Below are 26,218 nucleotides of genomic sequence, written 5' to 3'. Positions count from 1 at the left end.
GTACTTTGCTTGTGGTTACATGAATGATGAGCATTGAGGAACACACCTTTATACTCATAATTGTCATGGCCTACGCGCATGGCTCGCTCTCCAAACTCACTAAATTCTACTCCTATTAATGGTTCATGATCATAACAGGGCTGGGGTTTGCTTTGCTTACGAGGAAACTCTTCCCACTGCAACATGCATCTGCATGAATATGAAGTATTCCTGCATGCCTTTTAAAGGGGCTTTCTTTATGGAGAAAGAGAGAAGTTAATAGCATGAAAGAAGGTCCGATACATCCCTTTCCCCAAATATACACTCTATAATAAAGCATCCAGAACAATGAAATTCTGTGTGTTTTACGACTTTCGTGTGCATAGCATTTTGTTGTCCAATATGGGGTATACTGTAACGTAATGCAGCTAGCTAGACGACGACCATATGCAACCATGGAGTAATATGCTGCTAGTCAAATCAAATTTGAGGATTACTCATTTAGTGCTCGTCAGGAAGTGAAATGTTAATCGTACTTCCTTAGTTATTAATGGTTTTATTTTTCACTTTTTTTTTAACTCGTATAAAAGGACGAACATGTCCCTATTATTTATTTTAATTACAAGTTTATAATAAAAAATTATAATTGTAAATTCTATGGAAGATAACAATAGTACCTTTATCTTATGAGGAAACTATCCGTCCGGCCCTAAAACTATTTCCATTGCTCTCTTTTGGTCCCTCAATAATATATTGTTCCAAGCAAACCCCTCAACCAAAAAAAAGTCACGTTTAAATATTTTCATCAAATTTAGCCGTTAGTGCTAACAGAACGAGATGTAAAATTGATCAAATACAATAATTTCTTAATAGTAAAGTATATAGGTTTTCTTTAAACTATTTTTATTATCAAGTTTTGACCACTAATTTAAATTAAAGCTCAGAATAGATGCCGAACCATTGAATTTGTATACTTTCAACCCTTCCGGCGATTTGATCAAAATCCTTAAATGTAATACTTTTTTGTTCATGGCTTATTTGCAATAATACATTATTGAGAGATCAAAAGAGTGCTAAGGAAATAGTTTAAAGTTCAGGCGAATAGTTTTCTTTTATCTCATTTATGTGGTAAAAAAAAGTGCCATTATTAAGTAAGATAGTGCAGTGAGTGTGTTTGGATAGCCAAATAATGATCAAAATTTATTTGCTTACATCACAAATACAATTTCCAACACATCTTTTTATCTTTCTAATTACTTTTTTATCTCACATACACACATCACAAAAAGTGTTACAGTAATTATTCCAAATAATATTTCAAATAATCTCCTATCCAAACACATTTTCCCATCAAAAAAGAGAAAGAAGATTAATACCAGCATTCCAGATCCTTAATTTATTTTCCCCCCAGGGAATAGGGGGGTTTCAAAACGTCAACTTGTGCTTTCTAGAGCATCTAATGCATTGTTAAGTAGCACGCCACGTTATAAACGATCAACTTCTATGATAGGCGCTATCTAGTCTAAGGGTTCGTTTGGGAGTGGAAGATTTGGATAGAAAAGAAAGGGAAAGAAGAGAAAGTTTACTTTTGCTTCATTTGTTAGTTTTAAATAAGAAAGAAAAGAAAAGAAATGGAAGGATGAATAGTTATGAAAATGCTTCCTCCCAAATCGGAAAGAAATGGGAAGAAAGTTTGGAGAAAGCTTGATATTTTTTATAAAATGCCTATTTTGTCCTTAAAAAGGTTTTGAACAAATATTTAATGACTTCTATGTCCAAAATCATTCCACTAATTCTCAAAATTCCCAAACAACATAATAATCTCTTCCCTTCTCTTCTCTTCTTTCATAACTTAAGCTTTCCCTTCTTTTCTTTTCTATCCTAAACTCCCAAACTAAGCCTAAAGGTTCTTCAAATGAAGAGCCATAATTCATTAATTTGGCCATTTTTATTTCTTTTCCCTATCTCAAAGTATTGAAATACTAACTTTTTATTTTAAAAATTATAATTTGTATAGCGAATTGGGAGTCCGGCACTCGTGGCACATTGGCAACTGTGAAGGAAGACGGCAGTATCTGTGGCGAAAGCTACAAGGTTCTTGGAGGCTCTTAAAAGTGTCAATATCATTGCGTTGAAATCAAGGGCCTCTGCAGCTGACTAACACTTTGGCCCCCACCAGTATACCACATTTAATAAAAAGGGGAAGAAAATGGAAAAACCAAAATCCCCTTTTCTTCTCCTCCTATTTACTGTTCCCATATACTATCTTCAATTTTGGTATAGTATTGTCGGGTATTGATCGATAGGTCCTCCAGCCTTTGAAATTTTTTGTTCATGATTTTGTTTATCAAAATAGGCAAACATCTTTTATTGTGTATATTTACCTATATAGAAACGTTTACAATTGAAAAGGGACAAAGTTTCAAAATAATTCGAGAACCAAATCAACATCATATATGTATAATAATTGTACGTCGCTTACAAAATCAAGTTAATAAAATTTGATTTCAACCTAAATTTTTGACCATTTTTTTTTATCTTGAATTCATCACTTGACCAACAAATGATCTTTTTTTTTTCAGGGGCAAAACAGTTTGATCCTATTTATTTGGTCTTACTTTTAATATTAGTACATGACAACTGTACGATAGAATTAATAATTATTTTTGAGAAATATAATTGTTATCTCATATCCAAAATAAGATTTCACTTAGAAAACAAGTGCAGAGCACCTTGCAATGGCAGGGCCGCTTGGTAAGGCATTTTGCATATAGACTGAAATAATTAACAGGAAAGTCCTTGTGAAAACACATCGAATGCTTTGAATCCACAACCACAAAGGGTCAGAAAAGCATTATTGTATTTTCATGTAGGCTTTTGTAGACTGTTACACGGTATAAATCACAGGTGAAAAAAAAATTGCCCATGCATGTAATATGTCTTGGAGTTGTTCCTGAGAGATTGTACTAATGTGGTAAAAATATTCCTTAAGAGTTTCAAGTACAAGAGGCGAACAACTTGTGCCATTTAAACTTTAAGGGTACGTTTGATAAATTGAAATTGAAATTTAAAATCTAAAATCTGATTCTATTAAATTATTGAATTATTAAGTATTAAATCTAATATATTTGAGTGTATATCACATTAAATGATAAATAAATAACTTATCGCTTATTTAGAGAAAATTTAGTGTCATTTATGAATTCAGATATTCAATTTTTGGTTATCAAACGTTTAAACAGTTAAGATATGAATCAATTAAGTTTAAATATTAAATTGGATTATCAAACAAGGTCTAAATCTTACTTTTCTTTAAGTACAAGGTCTTGTTTGGCGCCCAAGTTTTTTGCCATGTTTTTGATAGGTAAGTTTTTCTTAAATATAATTGTGTTTACAATAACCTTCTAAAAACACTCCAAAATTTTTAATATACACACTCCAAATTTTAAAAATACACACAATTTTTTTCTTTCTTTTTCTTCTTTTCTTCCTCCCCCACCTCAATCCACCGCTGGCCGACACTCCGAACGGGGCCTAAGATTTATCTTAGACAAATATTAAGATTTTTAGCGTATAAGAAAATAGGTGTTAAGTGTTAACCCCGCACAATGTTACTTTTTTCCCTAAACCATTATGATTCTAAATCTTTTTTTTGATCTATTAATACTTAGTCCGACAAAAAAGACTATGTAATAGACAGCGATAATGTATTGTGTAGTTTCAATCGTAAAAAATCCAGCATGACCGTTATATCCACTTTTAGTTTTACCAAACTAACTTTAAAGCAGCCTATTTTTCTAGTACTTCTTTTGGATCAACAGTTTGCATCAACTTTCCAAAAAGATTTAACAATAGGCATCACATCACTACTTTTCCTTGAAGAGACCAAACAATTGGGTACATCTAATCCCCATATATATATATCATGAGATCTCACCAGAAATATATTCTTCCTATAGGGTGGTATAAACCAAAATTAGGGGGATTACATAATAATTAATTGGCTACAGATCTTGTGGTACTAATCGAGTCTGATGAATTAAACAAAGCACTTCGTGGATTCTGGATCCTAGTATGATCCCTAGCAAGCTAAGAGTGAGATTTAAAATTTTGGAAAAAGGTAGGAGAATTAAAACTCAAAACTTTTAATTTCTGGCCTAAGTACTTGAATTGAACGCTCTTAGTAAACATTTCTTCACATTCTCTCTATTCATGCACATTAGCTAATCAATCGAGTGCCGACACTCTTAAAGATAAAACGTCTCATGGGAGAGTCACATCAAATAGTGACACCTCAAAGTATTAAGAATTCTTCAAATACATCCGCAAATTTATGAATCGGGTTACAATTCCAAAACCCCCTAATTTAGCTTACAAGATCATATTAATGATAAGTTTTTAGTTAACTCTGAAACCTTTTCTTTCCCCCCCCCCCTTTTTTCTTTCCATTTGAAATATCTCATGAATAATTTTTTTTTTAAAAAGATCGACATAGCTGAATTAAAGGACGTGATATTTCAAACCCAAATTTAAAAAAAAAAAAAAAAAACTTTTTCGCTAGTTTGGTACAAAATCAAACATGATATTTGGTTATACAGCAGCTTATGAGCATCCAAGAGTATCCAGGCTTTTGGGGGAAAGTAGGCTAGTTTTTGGGTACAAGTACAACCATTTATATCTAACTGGCAAAATACGACACAGTTTAAGAAAACATATATAAGCTTTTGAATCTGGATTAGGTATTTAGATTCAGTCAAACTGATGAGATTAATTAGATGTGCCCCTCATGTTTGCTTGCACCTACTGCCAACAATTGAGGTCTTGGGATTTTCCATTCTATATATATTCTGTTGCTTTGGACAGTGAGAAATGCACCTGGTGGCCAACATTTAACGTGGTGAAGTGGAGATCATCAATTCATTCCTTAAAAAATTCTCAGTTTTCTTTTCTAGTAGTTAGTTTTGAGTCAGAGGAAGAATATCCAACACAAAGCACTAGAATTTTGTAAGAAGAGATGAGTTTTAATACCAATGACCTAGTTTAGATGTCCAAGTCCACCACATATCTGTCAAACTATTTGACCACGTACAAGAACAGCGGAGAAAATGAACCGGATTCACAGTCTTCTATGAACTAGAATTAGCTAAATTAAGGTTCCATTGATCTAGTATAGGAATTAGCTATCCAATCTCAAATCCTCTAAACTCCATAATCTTTTGTAAATTCGTTTAAAAAGAAAACTAGCTACAACGATCCCTTTTTTTTTTTTTAAAACTTCAAAATTATCATTCATGCTAGCTACTAGTCTCCAAACCACTTCATAACAAAATTCTCTCTTTCCCTTTGCACGAAATCAAAACCTTAGCTAGAAAAATTCGTAAAGGAACTATAACAAATTGGATTATCCCTTCCTATACCATCTATGCAAAAGTTTTTATATTAATAGGGGCAGATGTAGGATAAATAAAATTCATTTAATTTTCAAAATTTATTTTTATATATATACCATGCACCCAATATTACTTATATATTTATAAAAAAATGTTATATTGACAGTGTAAGAAAAGATTTTTTTTTTAATAGAAGAAATCATTTCATTCAATAAATCTGTACCAATGGCAGAAATCCAAATAAAGATCTGAAAAATCAATTACAAATAAAGACGCGTTCCAACATATCTTCCATTTAGATGAATCATTGTAACCCCGTAAATCTGTGTAAGAAAAGACTAAGAGTAATACATGTGTATTTTGGTTACAACTTGGCACTTGTTAAACAATCGCCATTTGATTCAAAACTCGTTGCAATCGAATCTAATTTCCCTTCCTTTATGTATAACACAATATTTTCTTTTCACTCTTGTCCACTTCCAGACAAAGGAAAATTACTTCATTCTCTTTTTCCTCCAAAACTCTCAAATAACACAGAAAGATATTAAAATCCTTTCTATTCTACTCTTTTCTTTTCTAACTTAAGGTTTCTATTCTTTTCTTCTTTTTTTCTTTCCTAAACTCCCAAACCAGGGGCGGATTTAAGGTGGGGGCACAAGCCCCCACTGCCCTTAAATTTCTATGATACTTGTACAATTTTGACATAATTTTAAGTGTGCCCCTAGAGTTTTTCTAGAAAAGATGTGAAAGAATGTGTCACAAAATTTAGTTTAGTTACTTATATTGAGAAAAATATACTTCGTGAAGTTTAAAATGAGAAAGTTATAAACCATTATCAAAATACGAAAACTCGTCGTGAGCAATTGTAAATAGTTTAGTTTGTTTTTGAAATAAAATTATTATTACATTAATAATTTTGAGTTTGTCTTTTTATGTTTTTCATGAAATATACATATCATTTGTACTTGTTGATGAATTTATTTTTTTTTTTGCTTAAAAAACTAGAAAAAAAAATACAAAAAAAAATTTAGTATTATTTTACCCCCACTTAGATTTTTTTCTAGCTCCGCCTCTGTCCCAAACCAACCATTAGTTTAGGCAACTTTTGAAGCCTAAAAAGAAATATGGGCCCCGATCATTAAAAATAAAGAAATTGTTGCCGGGTGGAGAGAAATGAGTGAAATTCATGTCAATTCCTGTTAACAGATGTCGCCTATAATCCGGGTATCAACACTCAAGCTGACAAGGCAGAAGACGACGACCGAGCGACCTATAAGGCCCTACTTCTGAGGATTTTGGGCATTAATGGATGTCGTGGACTCTTTCGATTCTTATGCAACTTTAACGGAGACTTGAGCCTTAAAGGGGATTCTTCTACCGTGGATCAAAGAAAAGGTGTCTCACTTTTCTAGATTACAAAAAAGGTTTGGCATGGGAATCTATGCCAAACACCTTTTGGAAGTTTAGCTTATCAGAAATTCCAAGATAGGTTTCTGGACCAATCAACTTCACCTCTTTTCCTCATTTCCTTTTCTTTCCACTGCCTGGAATCAGTGTCCTCGCAAAATCAAGCGCTTAAAATATTAACTTTACGTTTTTTATAAAATCAAGTTTTTAAAATTTAATTTCAATCTAAATTTTCAACGTGTGAAAGACGTTTTAAAAGAAAAAATGCATGCAACATATCAATCTACGTGCTTGCGCGAAGCTACTGACCGTACCTCTATGCGCTTGGAGCGAAGCTAACATGTTAATGAACCACTTACATATTGTCATCTACGCAACATGCTCTTATTAGGATGATTGTATACTTGTGTTGTATACCTTGTTAGGAAAATCCATAAAATTGATACAAAGATCGTTTATGCTACAAGTGATTGAATTTATAGAATTGTTAGTTTTTTTTTTTTTTGCCCCTTTTTGCTCAAATGAAAAAGTACCCCATCAATTCTACTGGCTGGGCTTTCGAGGGAGCTCTCCACCTTCCCATTTTGGGCTTGGATTGAAATATCAATCATGCAGTCAATAATTTGGGCCGAGCTTGAATAAAGTCTATAGGAGCTACAGGAGAAGAAAATAAAAGCGGCAATTCTTTTCTGCACCAAAAAACTAGTGAACAGGAAAAGAATCCACGTTTCACGACAAATAAGAACGAACGAACCAAACTACTTGCTAATTATTTAAGTTAAATTTGAACAGCGTTTTGATGTTCAATAATATTCAAATTCGATAGAAATCTCGTATAATCTCAATTCGAAAAATAAACAAATTAAATTTGAACAAAATTTCGAACTCGTTAAAATAATTAAACAAATTTGAACACTTGCGTGTTCCATTTGATTAACCTTGTTTACACGCCTAACAACAAATATGTTAACAGTGTTGCATGCAAGCTATTAGCATTTGCATGAAGCATGTCAAGTGATATCGACAGTTATAAGCGCTTCAAGAATGAATGTGGACAGAATTGTTTCATGAAGAATCAATGGCTTCAACTTGTCGAGTTCCTCAAGGCTATTTTTATGAAAGACTTCAAATTTCTTCTATGAGAGGAGGCGCATCCTGTCACCACAATGGAATAGGACTGTCAATGGGGCTGGGCCAGCCCGAGCTCGGCTCATTCGGCCCGACAGAAATTCCGATAGGCCCGATCATTTAGTGAGCTGGTCTGAACTTGAGCCTAAAAAGTAGGCCCGAATTAAATATGAGTCGAGCTTGGGCCTTATTAGCCTCAAACCCGATATAGGCCCGACCCTTTAATTACCTATATATATATATATAATATTTATATTTTGATATTATGTATAATTATATATCCAAATATATTATTACTAAATACTAAAAATATATATATAAATTATAAAACACAAAAATACATCTAAAGACTCTTTCATGAGCTTTCTTGAGAGCCAATATTAGTAATGCATAACTAAATCTCTAACTTTTCTTATTGGTTGAGTAAATTTTTATATTAGCATAATATTGGTTGATTTCTTTTTGGTCTACAAACACAAAAATCATCAAGCATATTTGGATTTAAATCACAAGATTATAAAAAAAGTTTCAACTTTTAAAGATATATTGGCTTATGATCACATGTTTTATTACTATTTTTCATGCATTTTGAACGAATTAAATATAAATATTGTTGAAAAAAATTTTGGTTTATATACTTGTTAAGAACTATTATTTGTTCATGTTTAGTTTTAATATTATAGTCTTGTAAATGTTAAATTAGTTTTACAACTTAATAGTTATAGTAATTATATTAAGAAAATTAAGGAGTAATAAGTGAGCTTGGGCTAAGCCCGATTAAGACTCACAACCCGAATATTATGTGAGTTGAGTATGAGTTTCACATTTATGAACCCGAAACTCATAGCCCGAAACCCGACAATGTATCAAATTAAATGAGTTGAGTTTGAACTCATCAAAACCCGACTCATTAGGCCGATTGACAGGCCTACAATGGAATAAGCTCCTCAGCTGCAACATATAACGCCACAAGACGTTTGCTATTTCCGTTAATGAGTGAAGTTACTGAAAAACTACAAATGCTCACCAAGATGAGAACCGAATGACAAAGAGCAGCAGAAAAAGTCGAGGAAAATTAATTATAACTGGATGACTGTGAGCCGTCCAATTATTCTTGGCAGAATGCTACTGCATACGACATCAATATGCTGCAGATGCCCCTACATTCCTACAATAGGTCTGCTAAGAATGACATAGTGTTTACTATGATTGACCATTACTAGAATCAATTGCAGCAAGACAGACATATACTATGATTGACGGAAAGGTCTGAGTCGTTTTCCTTGTGAGATATCCAAAGAGTGGAAATTTTTGTTTTCCTTGTGACATATCCAAACAATGAAAAATTTGGAAAAGCAACATATTGTCTTAGAAATTTTTTTTAGTGCAAGACATTTTAAAGTTCTAATTACCAGTAGATATGACATGATGTCATGCATTAATCACTACTTAGAAAATCTCAATACTTAATTCGGAGAGATTTTTTATGTCGATCCGTAGCAATTACTTGACACATGCATATGCATGGTAGTTGGTTCAGAATCAATGAGAAAGTTCCACATGATATGTGTATAAATATCTCACTTGCAAGTTCATATGCTAAGTGGAATCTATTTGATACGTTAAATGGAACTATGTGGAACCCTTACATATTCACGTAGAACTCTTGCATTGGTTTTAGAGCAACTACTCCGAACCAATATAAAATTTTCCACTTAACATGAAACAATATAGTGAAGTATATATGAGCTCCTAAATCTGTTTCAGTCTTGGTATCTGCATTCTGCGGGCTGACTTTGTACGTAGCGGCATATAGCCAGGACATGGTTGTCCGTAACTGTAAGGATGGCAACCATTCACCACATCCTTTCAGCTTTTACACCGATTTTCTTTCCATTATTTACCTGTTGTCTTGCTGCTGGTGAGCATGTCTTCTTTTTTTTTTTTTTTTTTTTTTACTTCTATTCGGTCAACCAAATCTAAAACTAGCTGTATAATTAATCTAGGTACTACCTGTTGCACGTGACGAGGTTATCAGCCATATAATGTGGGTGAAGGGGTGCATCACGGTGTACCTTGACTTTTGTTCTACTGCCATGGCTCTATAGTGTGGTTTTGGAGAGCTCAGATAGCACCAGTTTTTACCATTTGAATCAATTTTTCCAAGAATTGTTTAGCACCACTCGAAGAAGCTGTAAACACGAATCACAAGCATGGTAAAATTGCTGATAAGTTTGCAAACAAATTGTCCTTTCTTTGAACTGTTGATGCACCTTTGGATACGGTAAACAAATTTGTAGTGCTTTTTGTGTATTTCTCATACTCCCTCCATTCCATTTTAATAGTCCTGTTTTTCTTTTCGTCTGTCCCAAATTGTAATCCACCTTCCAATTGAAGAATGTAGGTGTCTTTTAATTTCTCTAAAATACCCTTATTCAATGTAAGTTGTTATTACTATAAACTACCTTATTTAATATAGATTGTTAATATTGAATATAACCTACCCCATTTAATGCATTTAGATTTTTCAAAACATATTGATATATGAAAAGCCAACTTTATTTAATGTAAGAGTATTTTAGAAAAATAGCAATCTAAATTTGTTTTTCCTACAAAATTAATTACTTTTTCTTAAACTGTGTGAAAAAAAACGAGAACTATCAAAATAGAACAGAGGGTGTATATGTTATGCCCGAATGCCTGACTGTTTCTAGGATCGGGCCATGTCGTTTCTTTAGGTTTTCTTGTTCAACTTCATCCATTCAGATTGTTCATGAGAGCGTTGCTCGACTCACCATACCCATTTGTATTTAGCAGCCTAGTTCCTTTTGAATATCATATACTCAAGTTAAAATTTATATCATTTGATTTTCATAGCGAAATAAAATGTTTTTAAACCTTACATTTGTAACAACTTCAATCATTTAACTTATAGGCCATTATCATTATTGAATACATTTCAACCAGCTACTGGATATAAATTCTGAAAATGATTATCTAATGGGATTATAAAATATTTTAAAAAAGAAAAAAAATCTGAAAATCTTTTTTGGTGATATATATATATATTCTTCTCATGATTAATGCAGACACGTACATAGGCACATTGTGGTCGTTTCGCTAATTTACAACATTAACATTTTCTTAGAAGACATAATTAAATAGTAAGGAGGGAAAAGTTTGAGATTAGGGATGCGTCTGATTATATTAACTGAAACCTTGTAATTTTAAGCAGTAATTAGCATCAACTGCCTGCAAATTCTTGCACCCCTAGCCCGCCGAAAGTGGCCAATACTGAAACCAACCGTTGTGTCCTCTCCAGGAAGAGGCACCAACTACATAAATAATCACAGGGTACCAATCAACCATTTCATACATTAACATCCATCTGATTAATTAGCAGCAGCTAGTCGGCAACCAATATGGGGAGAGCAGTGGAGCAGCGGCATGGTTGGGGGATGGGCTCCGGCGTGATTATGCTGCTGGTGGTGATGTGCCTGATGTTTGTGCCGTTGATGATGGCTCCCGGTCCGCCACAACCGCCTCCGTCCATTGTCTTTCTCGTCTTCCCGGTGTTGATGGCCGCCATTCTCTTTTACCTTTCTCATGCCTCCTCCTAATAGCATTAGCGGTTTTAACTTGCAATCATCCTTTCTGGGCTAGAGACAGTGGCTGTAACCTGGTTAATTTATATCTAGATATAGATAGGCAGCAATGTATTCAGGAACGTTCTATTAAGAAAGTAAAATAATTTTATCAAGTCTACGTGAAATGTTTTTGGTTGATGAAGTAGATTGTCGATTTTGAGATGTATCAAGATGGTGTTGGCATTCTTAACACCTTGTGATGGCAATGGCATGGAGAGTACAATTTTCATGGCTTGTACTTTTACGATTTTCAATTGAAACTTGACTTGCGATGGACCATTTATTGGCTATTGCATAATGCAAATGCAAGTTCGCATGATGGCAATGGCATGATTGGTGCAATTTTTCATGGTTTTTGCAACATTTTCTCGAGTTTCTGTTTTCGTAGTTAAAGACATATCTATCTTTCTACTTCTAGGTTGAAGGTTCAGGATTTGAATCCCGAGTCTGATAGGTAAAAGTGTTACAAATAATTATTACCTACACTTTTCCCTGATCTGAACAAAACAAAAATCTGTTCTTGTGCAATATATGTAGAATAAAAATAAAAGATAAGTAGCTATTTGGTTATTCTCATGTTATCCCAAAAAAAGAATGGAGTTGAGAATGTTTTTTTTGGGTATATTATATTTTAAAATGGAGTTGAGAAACATATATATAAACCAGCCCGCAGATCATTTGGGTTACTCCATAATGTAATTGTAGGATAATGAGAAATATGTGATCATTGTGTATTTTAATTCATGTAGAAAAGTATAAAACATAAGAGATATTATTATTGTCACTTGAATTGTAAAGAAACTGGATTTATTCCTCAAAAAAAAAAGGAAGAAACTGGATTTAACTAAAGAGATTAAAATTGAAAATTTTGTTTGACAATAATAGGCTCTTATTCTTTTTTTTTTTTTTCTCTTTTGGATCATAAATAAATTTCAAATTACGCCAGTATTACTTGTGAATCCAGATAAACCTGTGGTCCCCATCACACACCTGCACCAGCGAAGACTGCAGAAAAAAACTCATTTTTCCTTTTTTTTTGTTTTTTTTTTTTTTTTGTTTTTTTTTTTTTTTGTCAATTTTTCCCTTCAATGACAGTTCGAGAGAAGTCTCGCCACAACAAATTGAATTCAACTTTCCCAAAATCCTAAAACCCTAGAAACCAATTCAATCAATCCGATTAAATTCCTTGAGAAATGCAATCTCCTTGTATAAATGCCTGCAAAACCATCACTGGCTTCACACATCAACACCACGCTTTCTACCCTTCTTCCTCTCCTTCTTCAACATCATTTTCATCAGCTCGTAAATTCAATTCTTACCCCTCAATTTCGTGCAATTTTGATGGCAATGATCGGAAATTGAATGATAGGGGAAGATTGATATTAGTGAAGCAGGCGGCGGCGGGGGGGAAGGAGAATGTATGGAGTGTGGATAACGAAATGGCAGAAGCAGAGAAAGAAAAGGGAAAAATGAAGCGCAGGAAGAAGAAAAGAGGAGGGGTTGCTAATGGTAGGAAAAGAAATGTGGGGAACAGAAATAGTAGGTTTATGGTTTCTGGTGCTATGTTAGTGGAGGTTGAAACTGTTTTACAAACTCAGGTATATTCTACAAAACTAGCAGTATTTTATTATATCTCAATTACTGTGAATTACCTGCAGTGCACCAATAGATTTCTCGATGATACAACAATTGGAATATTCATATGTTTTGATCGATATGTATGCAAGAATGTGGCTTGTGAGGGTGTCTTCATAAGTACTATATGATATATATGTGAAGTGGGGTTCCCTAGGTTTCTATTGATGGTGTAGAATAGGTCATTTAGATTTGAATGACCCTGGTTTCCTTTTTCTCCACATTTCTGAATGTTTGCTGAATGGTTTGAAATGAACAATGGGTTGATGTACATTGTGTTTATGAAGGGTTTAAAGGGGTTATCTGAGCTTTGTGATGGTGAACGAATGTGTATGATAATTTGGTAATTTTAAAGGTCATATATCCTAGGTCCTTTAAATTTATAGTGGAGCGTGTTTTCATATGGTATTGTAGTGCATGTAGATTGCTAATGGTGGGACCTAAAGAAAGATTCTAAATTTTTATCTCCTCACCATTTTTACCAATTGTCTATAATCATTTATGGAGTAATCCAAGTACATTGTTAATTTTACATTGATTGGCAAAGTCCATTTTGCTGTTGGAGTTGTAGAGACAAAACTAGAACCAAACTTTCAAATGAATGGATTTCAGGCTGTGACAACGAGGTGGAAGTATTGGTTGTCTCTGTTTCTCTAATTACAATCCAAGTTCGAAGCGATATTTAGTATGACACCATAACAAATGGGAATTCAGGTGATGTTCAAGATGTACTATAAGAAAATCACCTAATGGAATTTATGAAATTGGAGTTCTGAAGTCATGTGACAAAACGTGTAGCTGAAGGACCTAACTACTGAAATTTTGTTAGAATGTAGTGCAATATGCATCTTGATTGGTGTTCTTTTTTCAGGAACCTGTGAGTCGCCCAGCATGGCATACATTTGCAAGTAGTCTCAGTGGGATATGGAAGGGAGTGGGAGCTGTTTTTTCTCCCTTCACTGCAGAGATGGAGCCAATTGACATTGGGAACAAGAATGAGAACCTATTTGACTGTTATACTTTGTCTCGTGTGGAAGCAGTCCCATCTGCTTCTGGGGAACAGACTACTCAAATCAAAAGGCGAATAAATTGGGTCACACTGAATCCTTATGGTGAAATTCCACAGTTAAATGAAGGTGAATATATGCGTCATGCGAGGTCTGACAATGGGCAGGCTTCTTTGTCCAGGAAAGAGACATCCAATAGATTTTCAACTCACAATTTGCCAAAATTTGAGGCTTTCAATTTTGGAAGGAGTGACATTATGGAAGAAGATGTCATGGGAATAGAACCTGGTCTTGTTATCTTTGAGGTGCAAATACCTTGGTTTTCTGCACTCCATTTCCTTCCCCTGTAAGAGCAAAAGAATTATGAAGTCCTCTAATAACATGAGAATAAACAAAAACTTCATTTTCTTTTCCTAATAGTGTATCAAACTGTAGTTGAATATTTAAGTTCTCGCTGTACAACTCTGTGATTTACTAATATTTCTGCGAATTCTATGATGGTACATTGGCAGGATGGATCATATTCAAGAGGCCCGGTTGACATCCGGGTTAGCGAATTTGATGAGTCCAAATATTTCCTTTCTCCAACTTACAAATTTGAACAAGTAAGGCTGTCTAACATTCTTTTTGGATGTCTTGCTTGCTCAAACTTCTGTTAAATTATTACCTATAATGAGCTTCATCACTGTTACTCAAATAATAGTCTATCCAAGCTCCATGCTTCAGTAAAACTAGTAAAGTCCTTTGATGTCCACAATTTTGATGCCAGAGGATTAAGAGATGTCAGTGTGGTTCCTTTGTCATAACAGAGAATAAGTTAAATCTGAAATTTGGTACTCATTGATAGTGTTGAAATGGTTGGGTGGCAACAGAAATAAATGACTGAACTCATAGAATGAACCACAAGGCCCATAACACATGGAGGAGGCATGTTTCCTGGTTTATGAAGCAAATATTGTGCAATGCTTCCTGGTTTTATAGAAATAAAATAATTCTCCTAACTAGTTTGGGATTAGCTTTCCTGCAGAAGACTTCCAGTTGCTTTGTTGGTTTAGATCTATCAGAGATTACTTTAAGTTCTGTTATAACTCTGGTTAGTCGAAGAAAAGCTAAAGAAGGTCAGCACAGGTCCTTTCTTTTTACCTAAGAATGATTTTTATAAATTCCAATCAGGGAATTGTAAATGAGCTTCTTAGATTTCATTGAAAATCCGGTGCACAAAAGATGATTTTTACCTGTGCTTTATGTGAGTGCCTGAGTTTTGTTCGTCAAGGATGAAAATGTTGCATTGGATGTTAATGGACTTCAAGAAGAAATAGGTTTATTGTGTAGGCTTGCAGCCAGAAAGACTTCTCCTAAACTCCGTAATATTTGCACGAAGTGACGATTCTGTGCATGTTGTCACCAGTTGTATATCTACATTAGAAATGCTTGATGTTCTCTCTGAAGAATAGGCTAATGCCCCTGCAAGGTTAAAGTGGATTCTAGTATCTACGTGGCTTAAATTGGTAGGTAATTCAATGTCAGATAGGCTCTTAGCTGGTGGTGAGATTGTTGGTTTTCAGTATATGATGGGATAATAACAGCTGCCTCACGGTGCAGGTCATATAATTGATCTTGTAGAGAATGGTATATTTATGCTTCATCATTTTGCCTAAATTTTGTGTGCATCTTGTTTGAATTATGTACTTTCTGCCTTAGTGCCCTTGAAAAAAAAAAAAAGGAATGGTGTTCATTTTAGTTATTTTGAGAACGGATTATGAAACTCATTTTGCAGTATAGCATTATATCTCCTGTCTTCTGGGGAACTTTCAGCAGTCAATTCCATACACAACTTCTCTTTTTAGATTACTCTGCCACTAAGAAGTATGTTGATGTATTTTCTCTTTCCCTGCTTTCTTGTAGTGTTTGGTTAAAGGTTGCCATAAAAGATTGCGGATTGTTCATACAATAGAATTTGGTAATGGCGGTTCAGACATCCAAATAATGAGGGTTGCTGTTTATGAAGAACAGTGGGATAGTCCTGCTAGTATCCCTGATGAAAGGTAGCTTATATTCCACTTCTTTCCAGTTGTATTGAATTCTTAGTTGCACTTCTTTGTACTTCTTTTAAGTGCTTTCTTGTTTTTGGGTTGTTCTGTTCCTATAATTACCGTTTGTCTTTTTTTTTCCCAAACTAAAGAATCTTTTGTAATCATAGCATAAGCCCTTTGACGCCCATTTCCACTTCTATGATCTTTATACATTTTTCCAAAAGGAGTCCATATTATGAATAAGAAATAGTGCTTTTTATGCCTTGTAATTTTTGAGTTCTGATTGGCAGTGAGCTGGAGGTAGACTTGCAGCCATTTTCTCAGAGGGAAAGAGTTCAACCATCAGAATTAATTGGCTCATGGAAAGTGTTTGAGGTGAGCGCCACACCTATCTATGGTGAAGACATCATGTTAGAGGAAAGCCATGGTGCACCTTACGTGTACCTCTGCACAGAAACCCTAAAGAAGAGAAGCCTGCCTGAACATTCAGTTTACTTTGGGGAGGAAGAGATGCTAGACATGCAGGATGTTACCATCCTCTGGCTGCCAGGAGGCGTCACAGGCTATGTTGATGTGAATAAGGATGGCATCCTTTGTGTTGGAGTTGGGTGGTATTCTGACGAGGGGATAAATCTTGTGATGGAAAGGGATTACGGAACAGATGGGAAACTCAAGGAGGTCAGGTGGAAATCTGAAATGAAGAGACGGTGGTCTAATCCACCCCCCATGTAATTAATTCTATCTAATTTCAGTTTGGTGGGGGTGGCAATACTTGTATATATTTGAATCCACGATAATTCGATCCTCGTTTTATGATGAATAAATTGAGGTGTTAATGTCAGATGATCATGGCAGTAATTTACTTTTTACAATTTGTAGACTCTATAGTTTCTGCGTTTTGGTCAAAATTCAAAATATGCTCTAAGGGCAGGAAATGTAGACATTGACATGGAACTGATCAACAATAGAATCTACAACAATCTCATGTGGTCCATACATGGCGCACTACCATGAAGATTAAAGAACATGAAAAGCAATCTTGACTCTGTCATTTATTGCCTAAATCATTACAATTACAAAATCAACAGAGATAATTTCACAATAAATTAACAGAGATAAAAGCACTGCCTCTTGCCTAGCCCTTAAACGCGAACAAACAGGGCTCCCAAGACAAGCGAAAGTCCGAGCATCAAATGATTTAAGCTGTCAAGACCACTGACAGCTCCATTGGACCCAGATGGTGAGCTTTTAGCACTTGGTGAAGATGTTGTTGGTGAAGTACTTGGTGCAGTTGAACCAGAAGGAGTTGAGGGGGTGGTGGGGGTGGAGCTAGAAGGAGGACTGCTGCTACCCTGGACATTGACAGCCAATTGCATACCCTGTCCGCAGTGCCCCAGTGTTGGACAAATAAAGTACATTGAACCAGGTTTGGATAAAGTAACGCTGCTTTTGCCTCCAGTATAAGATTGAAGGGCATTTCCAGTATTGCAGTTGTCATAATCATCCTTGCTTACTTCGATAACGCCATGAGAGGTATCATAGTTGAAAACTGATAATTGAAGTAAAATGTCAGATTAGTTGAAATGCCTTATAACTGGTCCCTTGTGTTATGGGCTCAAAAACTGAATTTTACAAGACAGTTCTCCATAAGAACAAGTCATCTAATTCCTGTCCCTCTAAAGAACCTTTCAACATGAGTTTATGGATGTGTACATTAATAACGTTAATGACAAAAACAACAATAAACTACAAAAGTGAAGATTCTAACCCTGAGACAGATCAAACAACAACTACATGCAAAAAATTTTAATTTGTGGTACTAATTAGTGTAAAATTCATGCATAGCTGGCAACCTATTCAGACTGGAAAGCCGCGTAGGTAACTTACGGAGTGTATCACCAACATTAAAGGTTTCTCCAGCAGCCCAAGTGCTGTAACCTCCGGCAGTACTCCAGCTCCCGCCGGGGCCTCCCACAACATGTTGGACAGCATAAACTGCGGGGGTTGAAAGCAGGAGGAAAAGGGCTGCAACCCTTAAGGCCATTTCTTAGGTTTGATGATTGCTGTGTGCTTGGAATTTGGACAAGGATTAGAAGAAGCACAAATGCAGGGATTGATGAGGGAAAACCAATTATCTACATGTATATATATATAGCCGGCTCATGGTTGTGAAAATGGAGGAATATGGCATAATTCAAGGAAGGGAAAATCAAATTATTCGGTAGTAACTAATTTAGTCTCTTGTTTTTCCGTGCGTCTCTACAACTCCTACCTAACCTATTTCTTAAGGACATTGCCACCCAACGTCCCTCTCCGCTGACTTATGCTTAAAGTTTTGGAATTTACCCTCCTCCCTGTCTTAATTCTCAACTACTACTACTTTGAATCTTCACCCCCTTGGTACAGTTAAATTACTATTATTTTGCATGCTTAACTTTCTTGAATGTTGCTAAACATGTTCATAACTTCGAATTTAAAAATTCTATACGAGATGACATACGATCGAAATGACAGAAACAAACTAAAGAATGATGACACGTATTTCGTATTTGTGCCTATCGTTTAGAAATGTTGTATTTTATAGTCGCTCTTTATAGGTGGACTCTTTGAAATTAATCTACACTGCTGGCATGTAGAAGTGTAGGACCATATTTGAAACAGGGCTGATAATTACCTGGATTCAATTGCAGTAATCAAAGATTGAAAGTACAAAGAGTTTTTAGTCTATTAATCAATCATATTCTCTTTTGCATGGTGTATATTTTCAGAAACATACCTTCCTGAAAAAATTGACGGTTGTATTGCCAACCGATAGGAAGCATGCCAAGCCAGCAAGGCTAGAGAGAATATGTTTGAACATGCAAGTATAGGTATAGCAATCGAGATGTTCATTTCAACGAATCTTTCATATTCTACAAATATTCTAATCTCAGTTTCTTGCCACCTAACACTGGGATTCGGAGCATGCATCTACATGCAATGATGCAGAGACAGAGAGAAGCGTTAGTTGGTAAGCACAATAGTATATTTTTTTCCGTGGTTATTATTATTGTCACTATTATCAATCATTGTATTCGAACTCTCTGAGAAATTGAGTGTCATGTATGGACTTTCAGAGTTTTAAAAATGGACGTGTTTGGTTAAGTTGTTGTGTCGTGCGTAACTTGATCTCCAACTAAAATGGCACGAGGCAATTTTAGGCCATTTTAGTCAAGGAACAGTTTGGATTTCTTGTTAAAAATTTAGGAAAAGGAAATGTTCCTTGATTGGTTTCTGCGTTGTTATAGTCAAGGTTTTGTAACAAACCTTACCAGAAAATTAATTTTTTTTTTTAATCATTCATACAACTAATCTTTGATTTTAGATTAGACTTGAGGGATTCGAACTAGTTGAAGATCAGCACGTACCTGTATTTGATCATGGACAACTCCAGAAGAAATGCATCTTTCAACTACTTTTGTGTTGAATTTTAATGCTTGAACATCATATCAAAGTCAATTAACAACCCTACTCATAAGGGTCAAATACTTGAAGCTTATCTTGGTCAGGTATATTGAATAACATCAAGCAAATTGTCTTTCACGCTTTTCCATTGAGTGAATTTTTAGCATTATTCTAACTCGTTTTACCTCAAATTTTGAGAATCTAATGGCCTCAATTTAGACTCTATTCAGATCATAAGCTTCATAAATTTCATTTCAAACCAATTTGTCCCCGAGTTGTAAATAAGTTTAAGTAGAGTATAAACGATTGGGATTATAGTGTAAAACAATTACTAATAGCTATCCTACCCTCAAATCGGTTTAAAATGAAACTTGTGAGACCTGTGAGAGTGAATGATGCTCGCAAAGAGGGGGGCTATTCCAAAAAATAGAAAGCAAGAAGTGGGGAAAAAATAAAAAGCAAAAAAAAGAACCAGCAGAGGAAGTTCTTCAGCTGGACTAGTTAGCCGGTAAGCCCGCTAGGCTCTATAGCAAGCCGCTCCATGGCAAGTGTCTATATGATGCAATGGCCCATTTGTACTCGGAGAACGCGGATTGGGCTTGTAACTTGCATAGCCTGTGGTTAAATTTCTGATTATTGCAAACCGAATCCAACAAGAGGTGTATATTCCCCTTGAACTGGTGAACTACAGTCCACTTCCTCTCCAAATCATTAAGGGTTAATATCAATTTAGCCCTTCAAAGTATGCAGAAATGTCCTTTGGCACTTTAAATTGAAAAAGTTTGAGCATGGCCCTTCAAAAAACATCCAACTCAATCCAAATTTTAACATTTGGTTAATCATGAGGGGTTTAATTCCGTACCAAAAGATACAAATGTGTACTTTTCTAATTTTGTTTTCTCAAACATTTAAATTGCTTTATTTTTCATCTCTTTCTAACACTAGAGTAATAACAATAGGAACCATTTTTTTCTTTTTCAGTTTTGTGTAACTACCATTTGATTTGCACAATATGTCACCAAAAATGTCACCTTGATCGTTGCTAAAATCATGTTGTACCTAGAAAATTTAATCTACAGCATGCATTTTGCTAAAAAAATAATAATCACTTAAATTGGCAGTGACCATGTCATATTGCCAACTTCCATACCCGTAATTGTTGTTCTTGTTCTTTTTTTTTCTCTTGTTCTTTTTCTTTATAGGGAAACAATGAAAAAAGAAATTGAAGAGTTTGCAGAAGTAAAATTGTAACGTACGAATTTACATCTTTTAATATTCAATTAGGTCCCTTATTGAGTAGTTACACGTTAGAATTTGTATGGAACACTTTTTAAGTTTGAGGGAACAAATAGAACCTTTTTTCAGTTTGGAGGGTCTAATTGAGATTTTGACCTCCTTTTGTGGGCCAAATTGGCATAAACCCCAATTGAATTTTTGGTGAACTACTACGAGGACTGAAAGTTTAGTTCTTGATTGCCTAAGGTCACCTGATTAGGGATAACTTTAGTTGTAAGATCTCAAGTCCCAACAACCAAAATGCATGAAATAGCTAATTAATCGAATAAGACCTTCGTCCATATAATTTCCATCTGCAAAAACACAGTTTTATCTGTCTTTTCGTAATTAAGACAATAATATTTTTGGAAACAAAGATTTAAAACTAGGAAATGGTGTTTATTCAGGCATAAGAATAAATACCTTGATCCTAATTAATAAATATTCTAATTTTAATTTCTGCTTCTGAGTGTAATTAAGTGTCTAACAGCTCAAGCTCTTAGAGCTCGTTATCAAAGCCAGATGAGTACAACCATCAAATGCATAGATGCATCCATCAAATTCTATTTCTGATCGCATATATCTCCAAATGCCAGTCCCGATAAAGAAATACATGGTCAAAATACCTTGCGTCATCAGATGAAAGCCAATAACTACTTTGCAGAAAATTTGTTTCCAGAGGATGATGAGATTTGTGCTTTGCTATATTCCTGAAAAGTACAAATAGTGGATCAAGTGAGTTCAATTCTACATGAAAATTAACCAAGAAAGTTATGATTGAAGAGATAAGTAGTACAATTTTTTTCCTCTATGGATGTACTTGGTCTGATTAGCAGGCTAAAGAAGCATAGGGGAAATTAACATCTTTTTGTTAAAAGTAAATTGGCTACTTGGAGAGAATTAATATTTATTTCTAAGATATAAAAATTTATTTCCCTGCTACTCACCGTTAAAAAAATTCATAGGGTGTTTTAAACGCACTCCTCTAATATAAATGGTTATTTTCCCTCTTATCCCTTATATAATATAATATATGCGTTGTTGCTTGTAAACCAAACAAGAAAAAACGAATTATAATCTTTTAATTGCCTTTTTTATGTGAAAAAAAAAAAATTTATGTGTCATTTTGGCGTGGATTTTACAAAAAAAAAAAAAAAAAGAATGCATCAACTTGCATTTATTGGCTCTCCCAACAAGCCAAGATAAGTCGGTGACAAAAACAACACCTTGCTTAGCAAATATAAATTAAAATGAGAAGACTTGTAATAACTTTTTAAGTTCCACTAGCAAATTTAGGTCTTGTTTCGTAGTACAACTTGTCAATATTTGCATTTGCTGGTGAAATACAGAAGCTAGGACCTGGTCCTGTACTCGTCACAAACTGCCCCCTCTCATATCAACTACTACTTAAACTATATATCCTTGGCTTACATCATACATGATGGGTCGAAATAAACTTTAATACATAGAAAAGACAAGTATATATAATGGTGTCTAACAATTTAAGAAAAATTGTAATTAATATCAATGCATGCAACATGGGAATCAATAAGATATTAGTATCTCTGAATACAAACATGATGCTAAGAGAGGCGATTGACAATCACTTTCGAGTGTCTATAGATGTATACGGCTCAATGGGCAGGCTTACATAAGAGAAACATAATATCTCATTGCTTAATTCAGGATGTGACCATTTTCATTTTTGTATTTTTTTTTTTTTTTTTTGCATCTTGTTTCTGTTAGGCATAGTTACAAAATGACAGGTCGTGAATTCAGCCACTATCCATCATATTCGTGTATGTATATAGCAAGAATTGAATGCCTAAATTTATCCATTAATTGCATGTTAGCTGGCCTTGGGGAAAGGTATACTTTGTCATTTGAGGAGAATATGTATTTGGTCCGAGGGGCAGACTAGAGAAGGGATGGCAATGAGTACGATAAAAGCAGTACCTACGGCTGGCTGTTTGATCCGATAGTTAATTCGATTATATGATCGATGGGTTTATTCATTAAGGTATGGTAATCATTAGAAGTTACCGACGCGTAACTCGATAGGATTTGATAAAAGAAACCTAAAAATTCAATACCCAATATCTTTGTGTGTGTATATATATAATGTTATTAGTTTTATAACCCAAAAATAGATAACTCTAACTTAACAGAAATGAAGATAATTATGATTAAAAACAGAAGTATATTTATTTAGCCTTTCATTTTTTAGTTTCATAGCCATTTTTGCATAAAACGCTAAAATTAACCTTCTCAAGTCCGAATACGATTTGGACTTAGAAGGAATAGTTTTGTCATTTCAATGTGAAGTTGCTGTAGAAATAAAAAAAAGAGCTGTGGCATTTTCATTTACTATGACTTTGTCTGTTTTGTTTGTGACCGAAATAGTGAAGCAGAAAAGTCAATCTTGTATTCGTCATTATCTAACGTTTCATGATAAGACCGAAAGAACTTAAATGATGATCATTAGGTAAGCAGATCTTATAATACTCATACTTAAATGAGTGTTTTGCCAAAGCAGAACGATTCCAACGAAACAAATGATTCGGAATTTAACCAATCATTGCGGGAAGCAAATAATTAATCAGGTTAGAGGTTGATAGTATTACCTTTAATTAATTGGTCTTCCTTGCAAGTACGTTTACACGTGTCCTCTTGCATAGCTTTTGCTATGTCTGGAAAGTGAGGTTGTCAAAATCGAACTGCTTATTAATACGTTACCCGTCCAACCATTGGTCCATTGGGCTAGTAGCCCAATATAATACGGACAGGATCCATAATAGCAGAAGAGTATTCTCTTAAACGACGTGGTTTTGTTCAAATGTCATTCAATTAATTTTGAAATAAGAAGATATGAATCGCTTGCCCACAAAAACCAAGGCTTAGTTTGGGAGTTTAGGATAGAAAAGAAAAGAAGGGAAAGCTTAAGTTATGAGAGAAGAGAAGAGAAGCGATTGTTATATTGTTTGGGAGTTTTGAGAATTAGTGGAATGATTTTGGACATAGAAGTCATTAAATATTTGTTCAAAACCTTTTTAAGGACAACATAGGCATTTTAAAAAAAATTATCAAGCTTTCTCCAAACTTTCTTCCCATTTCCTTTTGATTTGGGAGGAAGCATTTTGATAACTATTCATCCTTCCATTTCCTTTCTTTTCTTTCCTACTTAAAACTAACAAATGAAGCAAAAGTAAACTTTCTCTTCTTTCCCTTTCTTTTCTATCCAAATCCTCCACTCCCAAACGAACCCCAAGGGTTGGTACGGTTAGGGTAGAAAGCCAAGTTCAATATAAATATAATTAATTTTAGCTTTATATTTGGAACCCTACTTGTATGGTCTAAATGAGAAAATATAGTGCTTAAAATAGAGTCAAATCGAGTCATTTTTCCTTCTCGAGCTTGACTCAAATTTGAATTTGGCAGTAGTCGAATCACATAAGCTTTTGTTGAAGAAACTTGTTGTACAAGACATACAATTACTTTTAGGTTTCAATAAATATATATTTATGATTATTTTTGCGGCTTTAAAATAGAAATTTGTTTTTATTCGCATCCTTTCGCGTGTCTGCACATAGTCGTGAAAAAGATTGCGTGCGCCGATTATTCTTGGATTACATGTTTTTTTTTTTGTTTCTCTTGGAATTTTATGGTATATTAGACTGATGAAAAGGAGATTGCAATATCCCTAAGGATGACACGAAAGTTTTTTTTATTAATTAATGAAAACACGTCAAAAAGCTAAGCAAACCATCAAACATAAAACATATCTCGATATGTATTAAAGAAGAAAAGTATGTGTGGAAGACATAAATATCTTTGTTAATTTTGTTGATAGCTTTATACATAGTAAATAAGGGTAAATTAGTCAATTTAATTCTATGTTATAATGAAGTCCAAAAAACAAAAACAAACACTCACTTTATAGGTGAGAATTAGGGCCATTCTGCATGGACACGTATAATTTTTGCAAATTCAAAGAAGTTGAAGGGAGATCTAAGTAATTCCTATAAAGATAAGGAGATTCAATGCAATTTATCCATACGTGTTGAATTTAGTATCTGCCAAAGAAACACAGAGCCAGTCTTTCGTTCAAAATATTATTATTGTATAAGCTCCCAAGTCTAACGTATATTACATGCGTGTCCTCTTTTGAAGTATTTTTCCAACGGCAACCAACCAACCCTCTTAATTAGGCTAGATACACTCTCAAGTTTGAAGATCTCTTTTTCCCTTTGAGGCTGTGAGAACACTTTGAAATGGAATCACTTGTTTAATTGTTGCTTAGAATCGATCGTCTAGATTTGAAAATGAAAGAACTTGGCTTCAAGTAACCAACCGTATATGAATGGTAAAAACCTAACAACGTTATTTGGCAGTATGAAATTCAGGGGAGACATGCACAGATTTGCCCCTAACAACGTCAAAGCTGCCGTGAATGTAGTAACGGGCTCCATTCTCTACAACAATTCGGCATGAGCAGACGCTAGAGCTGTCCCAATTAATGATAGACCAAGTTCACAATATTGCCATTGGTTAAGTTTTTCATTTGAGAAATGCTTTTCTTATGTATTTATGGTCCAAATTAAAAAACCACAATAGAATAACTTATTCCCACTTCTGTGACGTACGTGAATTGGTTTAATCAACTTGCACCCTCTCTCTAGCTAGTAAGTGCGTCCCTCTCGGACAAGAGGGAAATATGGTTTCGTTAATAAGATACCTCACCTATAACTAAGAGATTATGGATCTACTACTCTATTTATAATTGAGAGATAACGAGTTCGAATTATCAGAGAATAAGTAGGAAATCACTATTTATTTTTCTTCTTTTTTTTATATTTAAAGAAAAATAGCATCCCTCTTGAACCATAACAAGGTGGATTTACCAGGATTGGAATAACAATCCTCTTCAAACCAAGACTAGGTAAACGGCATTCTGCAACTCAAAAAGTATAGTATTTGTAATTAATGTCCTACCAAAAAGGTGCATCTTTAACTAGCGTACCATGACATAGAGAAACAAATATCATCTGCCATTAGTGGACTGATGGCTGACTCCAAAGTGGAGACCATTCGTGTTGTTTTATGTAGGCGTCAGCACAAATCATTTTTATATCAAAATTCATTGAAACTGTACAGGGGCTGTGCAAATTGTCAAGGAAATATAAAGTTAATTTCTGGATGTACTTTTAGCTGTATAAATAGCAAGTAGGCCGCCTAGTTGAGGCCATTCACAAAAATAGGAAAGGGACAGTGTC

General features: G+C 34.4%; 2 protein-coding genes across 2 annotated transcripts; one reads left to right on the top strand and one right to left on the bottom strand.

Annotated features, from left to right (window-relative positions):
- The first annotated feature begins 12,622 nt into the window (after nucleotides 1-12,622).
- Nucleotides 12,623-17,109, top strand: LOC113762251. The gene is made up of 5 exons (XM_027305621.1): nucleotides 12,623-13,149; nucleotides 14,058-14,498; nucleotides 14,706-14,798; nucleotides 16,099-16,238; nucleotides 16,517-17,109. The coding sequence occupies exons 1-5, from the start codon at nucleotides 12,745-12,747 to the stop codon at nucleotides 16,956-16,958; spliced, it is 1,521 nt and encodes a 506-aa protein (XP_027161422.1). The 5' UTR covers nucleotides 12,623-12,744; the 3' UTR covers nucleotides 16,959-17,109.
- Nucleotides 17,110-17,143: 34 nt separating this feature from the next.
- LOC113762252 (mavicyanin-like) lies at nucleotides 17,144-18,378 on the bottom strand. The gene is made up of 2 exons (XM_027305622.1): nucleotides 18,114-18,378; nucleotides 17,144-17,775 (listed from the first exon to the last, which is right to left on the bottom strand). Exons 1-2 carry the CDS (start codon nucleotides 18,268-18,270, stop codon nucleotides 17,369-17,371), a joined length of 564 nt encoding a protein of 187 aa, XP_027161423.1. The 5' UTR covers nucleotides 18,271-18,378; the 3' UTR covers nucleotides 17,144-17,368.
- Nucleotides 18,379-26,218: the final 7,840 nt, after the last annotated feature.

The sequence above is a fragment of the Coffea eugenioides genome, chromosome 2 (assembly GCF_003713205.1).
Source record: "Coffea eugenioides isolate CCC68of chromosome 2, Ceug_1.0, whole genome shotgun sequence".
In the NCBI taxonomy this organism is placed as follows: Eukaryota; Viridiplantae; Streptophyta; class Magnoliopsida; order Gentianales; family Rubiaceae; genus Coffea; species Coffea eugenioides.
The sequence above is the reverse complement of the archived record's forward strand: the minus strand, read 5'-3'. Positions and strand labels throughout refer to the sequence as shown.

Coding starts and splice junctions, on each gene's coding strand:
- LOC113762251 (XM_027305621.1), top strand. CDS start 12,745: ATGCAATCTCCTTGTATAAATGCCTGCAAAACCATCACTGGCTTCACA. Junction 14,799..16,098: donor CAACTTACAAATTTGAACAA/GTAAGGCTGTCT, acceptor GCTTTCTTGTAG/TGTTTGGTTAAAGGTTGCCA. Junction 16,239..16,516: donor GCTAGTATCCCTGATGAAAG/GTAGCTTATATT, acceptor TCTGATTGGCAG/TGAGCTGGAGGTAGACTTGC.
- LOC113762252 (XM_027305622.1), bottom strand. CDS start 18,270: ATGGCCTTAAGGGTTGCAGCCCTTTTCCTCCTGCTTTCAACCCCCGCA. Junction 17,776..18,113: donor TAATGTTGGTGATACACTCC/GTAAGTTACCTA, acceptor TTCAATTATCAG/TTTTCAACTATGATACCTCT.